The sequence below is a fragment of the Mytilus galloprovincialis genome, chromosome 4 (genome assembly GCF_965363235.1).
Source record: "Mytilus galloprovincialis chromosome 4, xbMytGall1.hap1.1, whole genome shotgun sequence".
Classification (NCBI taxonomy): Eukaryota; Metazoa; Mollusca; class Bivalvia; order Mytilida; family Mytilidae; genus Mytilus; species Mytilus galloprovincialis.
The window spans coordinates 22,190,613-22,200,620 of NC_134841.1; the positions used below are offsets into that span (position 1 = coordinate 22,190,613).

Here is a 10,008-nt window from a genome sequence, read left to right on the forward strand (position 1 = left end):
AAAATCGTTTTACCTTTGAAGTTTAATTATCTTTTTTTTTATCAGTGACGCTCGAATTCAAAATTATCAATGCTCTTCAACGTCGTACTTTATTTGGCCTTCATAACCTTTTTCGAGCGTCACTGATGAGTCTTATGTAGACGAAACGCGCGTCTGGTGTAAATACAAAATTTAATCCTGGTATCTATGATGAGTCTATTTACAACCACTGGATCGATGCCACTGCTGGAGATGTTTTAATTCCCCGAGGCTATCACCAGCTTTCGAAATCTATAAAAGTAGTGGTTGTACCCTTTGAAAGTATCATTTGTATATCAGAAAAAAGATAAGAGCACACCAGTTGGTCATAAAGGCAAAATTGGTATACCGCTGTTCAAAGACATAAATCGAGAAAACAAATCAGGGGTACAAAATTGAACCGAGGGAAATACATCAACTATAAGAAAAAACCAAAGAAACAAAAAAACACTGAATTGCAACAAAAATAAACGCCAACATACAAAGAAACGGTCTATTTCATGACAACTACCATATTCATGACTTTGTAGAGGACATATAACATATTAAAGGACATAGTTAGAATAAAATACAAGACAACATTATTATAGTATACAAACCACTAGACTATCAAGCCGAGGTCAAGATATATACTCGAGCCTTACAATGGAGCTCTACAGTTTATTGAGGTTGTAAGAATTTTATGGAAAAGCTACCAAAAGATTTGAACATATAGAAAATAAAAGTATTTAAGGAATGACTGTAATATTTTTTCTGTCTATGAAGAAATAACATAAAAAATTTGGTGCACACTGAATAATGCGCGTAGCGTGTTATTTAACAGTGTGCACCACATTTTTTATGTTATTTCGAATAGACAGAAAAAATATTACAGCCATTTCTTATAATTTAATTCTAAATTCCATTTTAAGGTGGTACCTAACACTACAGGGAGACAACTCTGTAAAATCAGAAAAACGTTTTAATTACAGGGGCGGATGCAGGAATTTTCGAAAGGGGGGGTGCTAACCCAGGGCAAAGGGGGGGTGCAAAGGGGTGCAAAACATATGTCCCGATACAAATGCATTGATCGGCAAAAATAAAGGGGGGGTGCGCACCCCTGGAACCCCCCCCCCCTGGATCCGCCACTGAATTACGTTGTATGGATAAGGTAATATTAAGCTTCTCAAGGATCAAAATAAGTGTTTATCAAACTGCTATACAACCAGTGTATTTTTTTCTGATTAAACGGTTGGTTCAGATTTTTTGAAATTTTTATATTTTTGTCAAACAGTCAAAGTAAATACTTTGTAAAAATTTTAAGAAAATTAAACGAGCCAAATTAATTTTAGTTCAGGTGTTGGGTACCACCTTAAACCGTAGAAAACCATGAAAAAACGTTGATGACGTCACGGTCACATGACTTAATTATGTCTATGGGCTCATAACAAAATAACGTCAGCCAATCAGAAGACGCGTTACATCCAAAATTAAATTATAACAAAATAACTGAACTCCATAGTTAAATCAAAAAGAGGAAGTCCATAAAAACTGATAAAATCGGTTTTTGGACTTTATCAACCAACGGTACAAAATGTCATATTATTTATTTGGTACAAGCATTGAATAGAAGAAAAAGATGAGTTAAACCGGGTTTATAGCTAGCTAAACCTCCCACTTGAAGCTATTTGTCTACAGAGGCGTTATATCGATAGAGAAAAAGTAGACGAACAATCTAACCGGACATAACAGGTTAATGTGACAATAATTGAGGTCTTTTAAAGGTTATTATTGCTTACCGCTGAATATTACAACGAATTATCCTCGAGTCGTAATAGATGAATCGAGCGCCTCTTGCTCTTGCGGTAAACAAAACCGGGGATGAACAAATTGATAAAGGGCCTCATGAAAACATTGTATTCTCCATAAGTGGAATTTGTCGTGTGGTATAAAACAAGAAGAGATATATACATAGATAAATCATAAACCTGGAAAAACTACTCCAAGAGAGTTTAAAGAAGAACAACTTAAATTGACACTACTCAAGTTTTACGGTTGTAACAACGGATTGGTTTACGATATGACTTTGTTTCAACTCATGAGCGACATGTTTGCGCAGTTTAAGCTCTTTAGAAACCAGATAAGTCGTCTGCTCAGTACTTTTACCGATTGTGTCATCGCTTCTTTTTGGAGATCATGCGATTCTATCAGTTTGTCTTTGTTACTTTGAATTGAATCGATTTATTAGATTTGAACATCGGTAAACTACTGTTGCCTAAATTTAAACATTTGGAATAATCTATAATCAAGATTTTTTTTTGATATAAGACGATTCACATAATTTCCTATTGCACTACACACAGGAGAAACGTCCTATGATGTAAGACGGTGAACTTAAAAACATTTAAGCAATCGATATATCGCAAAAAATTGTTTATAAAATACATCATATGCAGCTCTGGTTTATCAATAATAATGATTTATTGATTAACATCATTATATAACTACTCATACTTTCTTCTATAATATACGTTTCAATTTTTCTTAATTAAAGGTTTATTTTTGGTCGTCAAAACATAGTAAAATTAGAAACTTAACATTAAAATCTCATACAATCACATGAGAAATGCGACCATATTGTCAATCGAAAAATGAGAAATGTTTATAAATTCGTGTATTAATTGACCTCTTGTCAAAATGAACTTATCAACTTAGGTACAATATACTAACTTTATCAGGGTGTGAAGTATTATACAGAAAATGTGATATGAGTGCCAATGAGACAACTCTCCATCCAAGTCACAATTTGTAAAAGTAAACAATTATATAGGTCAAAGTACGGTCTCCAACACGGTGCCTTGGCTCACACCGAACTGCAAGCTATACAGGACCCCAAAAATTACTAGTGTAAAACCATTCAAAAGGGGAAACCAAGTGTCTAATTCATATAAAAAATGAGAAACGAGAAACACTTACGAATCACACCAACAACCACTGAACATCAGGTTCCTGGCATAGGACAGGTGCATTTCTCAACTAATACGAAATTCAATAGCTTCGTACTTGATTTGTCCTTTTTAACTTTTTTTATTCAAGCGTCACTTTGTAGTCGTTTGTAGACGAAACGTGCGTCTGTTGCAATTACAACATTTCGGTCCTGGTATCTATGATGAGTTTATTTACTACCACTGGGTCGATGCCACTGCTGGTTGAGTCTTTATTCCCCGAGGGTACCACCAGCCCAGTAATCAACACTTCTGCATTGACACGAATTATCATGGATATTGTCATAATTTTAAATTAACTTTTTATGAAACTATGAATTTTTGAGATACTAAAGCTTTTCAAACTCAGGAATATATTACCTTAACTGTATATGGAAAAACGTTTAAGAATTTCGGTCATCAATGCTTTTCAACTTCGTACTTTATTTGGCCTTTTTAACTTTTTTTTATTCGAGCGTCACTGATTAGTCCTTTGTTGACGAAACGCGCGTCTCGTCCTCTTTCTCAAAAGCGTCCATCGGAAAGTGCGACTCAAATAGACAAATATCTAGTGTCTACATTATACATGATATTGGAAGGTGTTGAGTTATATGTTCTAGCAGCTTAGGCTGTGTATATTTTTATTTACCTTACACTTATATATTCAGGTAGGTGCTTGTGTGCAACTCGAACATAGTTTTTGAAGTGTTGTCTCCATTTGGTTTATCTTTTGTATCTATATCTATCTACTTGATTTGTACTTTATATATATATATATATATATATATATATATATATATATATATATATATATATATATATATATATATATATATATATATATATATATAGAAGAGAGAGAGAGAGAGAGAGAGAGAGAGAGAGAGAGAGAGAGAGAGAGAGAGAATCTGGGAATGTAGAAATATTGAATGTCTGAGCTTTATGACAAAACAAAAATGGGCATGGAAATCCAAATATATCATATGAATAAAAAAAAACTATCAGATGCAATTGATTTGAAGAAGCATGATTTTCAATCCAAAGTAAGTGAATACATTATCGACCTCAGCTGTAATATGAATAATAGTTTCAATTGATTAAATGTTTTTTTCAACTTAAGTTTTTAATATATTTATGCATTATGATGTTCAACAAAGATAAAATATTTAAGGCTTATTGATATGTAATAATCATTTATTTAAATATCTATTGTTCGTTTGCCAGTCCAAATGCGGTGGAGAACATAAATCAAGCCAACATCAATATCGGTACATATATCTCTGTCGGATTCTCTTTTTAAATCGATTACAGTTTGATTTTATCCAATTATTCCATTGTACTAAGTGATTTATTATGCATAGAACAATAATGAAAGACATTTAATCAGTTTCGTATATTTTTTTCTCTCACTCAAATGACTAGACATGATTTTATGGGATTACTCCTATGGAAGCTTCAATATCTTCTATCGATAAGAAGTGATTCACTCTACATTTGATAAAGAACTTCAAACATTTGTTTCTTTCTTGTAATGACGGACAAATGCATTACCTATGTTTAAATATCGTTCAAAGTCGATTTGAAATAGACAAATAAGGGCAACAACAAGAAACGAAGGGAATCCCATAAACTCCTAAAAGGGACAAAACCGGGAATAGTGTCTCCAAGCTATGACTCACCACCTCGAATTCACACTAAATAAAAATGTCATATTCCGCACGTGCAAATAAACTCGTCATATATACTTATTTTGAATTTCTATTTTTGCGCCAGACGCACGTTTTGTCTATATTATACTCATCAGTAAGGCTAGAATAAAAGTATTTAAAGACAGTTTTATTATCGATAATATACTGATCATGTAAAATAGAGTAGGATCATACAAGGTAGCATATGTTTGCTTGTTGTAATCGCTTGTGCCATATGATACATGTCTGATAATACCTTTTATCAATGATTATGCAATCGCCATTGTTTTCAAATCATACCCTTAAAACGTGAAGTAACAAAATACCGAACTCTAAGGACAATTAAAAACAGAAAGTCCGTATTGACAATATGTGTGAACAAAACAAACAAACATAAAATGTAAACATGTCAAAAATAGGGGCACTAAAGTCAAATAATTACTTCACCAGTATCGAAAAAGCAAAGTTAACCAAACTTGTTAATAAAAAAAATGAAAATGCACCGCTAATCACTAATTTCTATGTTGTTGTTATTTTTTTAACACTTCATTACATAAAAGTTTATCGAAATAAATTAAGATATAAACACAATGAAAGGAAGTATGGCATATGGGTAGTTCCTGTTAATGGTATACAATTTTTCTAAGTCTCTTTCAAACCTAGTTATGTCGTAGTTATCAAAATGATAACAACAACTTAATTTAAACAAAACATGTTGTGTGCACTTAAACATCATAACAGGATTTTAAAATAAGCATTCGCAGAGGAAATGGGGGGAAAATCTACTTTTTACCACGAAATTCTTTCTTTTGTTTTGTAAACGAACAAAATGTGTTTTAACATTTTCTGCTTCGTATTGACTATAAAATATTAATTTCCTGTTTACGAAAAAGTCCATTAACAAATGTAAGTTCTTTTCAGCTGCTAGATATATAATATCTTTGATTGTTTAATAGCAGTATATTACATGTACTTTATTTGAAATTTTTTATTTACAAAATTGAGGCAAATATGTTCAATTATAAGGTAATTCTAACGGCTAACACGGTTCTGTATTAAGTTTGGGGATTTTTTGGTATTTATTGCCGTTCACTCTCTTTCTTTAGGGGTTTTAACATTATACTTAATGAACACTTAACAATAGAGGGGCGAATGATACCAGAGGGACAGTCAAACGCATAGATCGAAAATAAACTCAATCATAGCATATCAATACAATAAGATGACATTTATCATCAGAATTATTTAGGGAAATCATTTTATTCTTGGAGTGTGGCTATGGGAAATTTCACCTCATATAAATTATTAAATTGCCCTTGTTGCTACGAATTCATACTCTATTCTCACTTTTGAACGAAATTATATATTGTCAGTTCCTACAAGGCCATAATATTTATATTTAAAACACACCTCCCTACACACGAGGATCAAAATAATCAGTAAAGTATAGCAGATTTTATCTGACCTCCTATACAATTTTTGGAACATGATTGGTTAAAAGCAACCGCTTGGAGACCGTTTATATTCCATATTAGGTTAGTAGGCGGGGCTTATTTCAATACACTGTTAGTATAGTGATGTTACGTCCATTTATTAAAACAATACGGTGTTGAGAGAAAATCTTAAAATATCAACAGACGAACATTGATGATAAATGATCGAATGAAATAAATTCTTTAAACACATGTAGACGAAACGCGCGTCTGGCGTATTAAATTATAATCCTGGCACTTTTGATAACTATTTACATCACTGGGTCGATGCCACTGCTGGTGGACGTTTCTTCCCCGAGGGTATCACCAGCCCAGTAGTCAGCACTTCGGTGTTGACATGAATATCAATTATGAGGTCATTTTTATAAATTTCCTGTTACAAAACTTTGAATTATTCGAAAAACTGAGGATTTTCTTATCCCAGGAATAGATTACCTTAGCCGTATTTGGCACCACTTTTTGGAATTTTGGGTCCACAATGCTCTTCAACTTTGTACTTCTTTGTCTTTACAACTATTTTGATCTGAGCGTCACTGATGAGTCTTATGTACACGAAACGCGCGTCTGGCGTATTAAATTATAATCCTGGTGCCTTTGATAACTAATTAAAGCTAGCAAGGTGTTATTGTTGACTTCGCTCTCATCCCATATGGCATTTACTGAACCCATATACATCGTATAAGGTCACTACCACACTATGTTTCTAATAATCTTATAAAATATGAAATTTATTATATCTTCGATTATAGTTATTACTACAATTTTACAAGAAGCGAAATTGAAGGCAAAAGAAAGAATATCTCAAAAAAGTAAAATCACAAAAATACTGAACTTCGAGGAAAATTCAAAACCGAAAGTTTCTAATCAAATGGCTAAATCGAAACCTCAAACACATCAACCGAATGGATAACAACCGTCATATTTCTGACTTGGCACACTTTTTTTCTATGTAGAAAATTGTGGATTGAACCGGTTTTTTTAGCTAGCTAAACCTCTCTATTGTATGACAGTCGCATCAAATTCCATTTAAACGATGCGTGAACAAAACAAATATTCATAATAGGTAAAAATGTCAAAAATAGGGGTATCGCAGTCAACATTGTGTTATAATCTGAATCACAATAATTACAACCAAATATTTAACAAAGAAGCACAAAAAGACATATTCAAATATAACAACCTTATATGGAAAAAGTTGCATTCATTTGATTTCATTATGATCTAAATGACATTCATAATAAAGAATAATCTTTTCTATGTATAGTCATGAAGTGTTTTGGTGTTGAAGAACTATGGTTTTCTATGTCGTATGAATTTCGTTCGTACACAAATGTTCTCTTTCCAATATTTTTTGTAATTCTTGTAATGTTTATATGTATTTTAAATATAGGAATTCTATTTTGTGTATTTTGTCCAGGTAGAAAAATAGACTATCGTTTATCAAACCAGGAAGTTAAATATCTTACGTCATAGCTCCCTAGCTACAGTCATAATAAAGCTGAGCAACAAAACACAAAGAGGTATGTACACATATAGATAATTTTCTGTTTTGTGGTCACTAGAAAGAAAAGTAAGATTAAAATCTGATTGATGCCGAAACTTTTTTCTTGTGACAAAAGTAGTTGTCTTTATATTTTTGAAGTAAACTACGTGTCAACAGGTTTTCACGTGAAACTTATAATGTCAACGGTTAAAAATGCATTTAATGCTAAAATTTTATAGGAAATTGAAAACGGTTTATGATAAGTTTTATTTCAATTTAACTAAAGCTATGTTTTTCTTATCAGATGGCAAGTAGTAAAACAAATTGTGAATTTTGTGATACCTCAACTGACCTTAAATGGAAATGTGACGACTGCAACCTATCTCTTTGTGAACTGTGCAGTAATAAACTTCACACAAAAATTCCAGCATTGTTTGAACACATTATAGAGAACACAAAAGATGCAAGAAACGAAGACGGTGAAAATACAAAACCCTTAGATTTAAAGTTGGTACAGTGTTTGCAACATACTGAACAAAAATGTGTTGGTTATTGCACAAGCTGCAATAAATCTCTATGCACTGATTGCTTAGTGAAGCCAAACCAATACGAAAAGTTGAATGAAATATGTTCTGAAAGAAAGGAGCAGTTAATTAAAGTCAAAGATAAAATTGAAGAAGATTTACCCTTTTTCAGTGAAAATATTGCAACATTACGAAAAATGAAAACAGAACATCAGGGAAAATACGACGAAATTAAACAACAAATTCTCACTCAAGAAGAGAAAATGAAAGATTCCATAGCTAATAAAACAATATTGTTAATCAGAGAGCTTGATGACTATTGGAAACCATATAGTGACCAAATTTCGAAAATGGAAGAAACAATGAATATTTCTGAAAGAGATCTCGTTCACAGAAAAGCCACAATTGAAGAGGCGTTAAAATCCGAGGACATGACATCTATTTTCTCAGCAGCAGACCAAGTGGTTAAGGAGCTACCGATAAAAATCGAGGCTGAAATAAAGAAACAAAAATCGTTAATATTTTCAACAGAAAAATCGACAAAAAACCTGCATGTAGGGTCATTAATGAAAATACCAGAACTTAAAGTTGTTGATACATATACATGTGAAGCTGTTAACAAACTCGCGACTGTCAATTCAGACATTTATGTTGGTTTTAACGAATTGAAAAATACATTAGAAACTTTGGTTATTACCAAAAACAAATGCTACACAGTAAATAGTGAAGATAACGATCACCATATTTGTGACATAACAGTAACAGCTAACGAGTCAATTCTATTTACAGAAACCGGAAAAACTTCTATTATTTACCAGTACAAAGTAAACGCAGAAATAACTGAATTCTTAGATATAAGTCCAATGCGAGTCAGAGCAATTCATGCAAACACGAATGGAGACAAATTTTTTGTTGGATTCATGGATTTTATTGGTCCTTTTCTACCACCTTCAGAAGAAAGTCACAGAGGAGTAAAGATACTTAATGAGACAGGAAATACAATACAAACCATTGAACTTGAAAATGATAAATTCAATGTTCCAAATGTTATTACTACGAATATTAACGGTGACATCTGTGTTATTGACGCATTGGCACCAAACTGGGATGGAAGAGTTATTGTTCTTGAATCTTCGGGCAAGTTCAAATGGATATATCAAGGTCATTCCGGGATAAATACCGAACATACATTCTCACCGCGTGATATAGTAACTATCTCAACGGGAGATATTTTTGTTTCAGACAGGAAATCTTGCGCCGTGCATGTTTTATCCATTGATGGTATATTTAAGACCAGCATCGGCGAGAAGGAAGGTATCCAGTACCCAATGAGTCTGTCAATTGACATGGAAAATCGAATATTAATTGGAGGTTCAAATAAACTTCATGTTGTAGACATTGGACTATGAAAGCATACTTGTTGTTTTTTCCTCACTTAGAACACTATTGGAATGCATTTGTAGTGTAAATACAATTCATTAGTTTTAATCTAAAACATTTTGAAATCTTTATTGATTTTTTTAATTGATGCACAGATAAGTCCGTAATCAAATGACAAAAACAAAAGCTCAAACATATTCCTGACTTGGTACAGGCATTTTCTTTTCTAGATTCAACCTGTTTTTATAGATAGAAGTTAAAACTTTCACTTGTATGAAAGTCGCAAAATATTGACAATTATATTGACAATGATTTGTGAACAAAACAAACAGACATAATAGGTAAAAATTTCAAAAATAGACAGACAGCAGTCATTTGACCAGTATAGAAAAAACTAGTAAACCAAACTTGTTTACCAAAAAATGTGAATGCACTGTAAATCACCAGTTTGCTTGTTGC

General features: G+C 32.4%; 1 protein-coding gene across 1 annotated transcript; it reads left to right on the top strand.

Annotated features, from left to right (window-relative positions):
* The first annotated feature begins 7,949 nt into the window (after positions 1-7,949).
* On the top strand, positions 7,950-9,668 carry LOC143070994 (uncharacterized). Its single transcript, XM_076245088.1, has one exon. It carries the CDS (start codon positions 7,950-7,952, stop codon positions 9,576-9,578), a length of 1,629 nt encoding a protein of 542 aa, XP_076101203.1. The 3' UTR covers positions 9,579-9,668.
* The last annotated feature ends 340 nt before the right edge of the window (positions 9,669-10,008 follow it).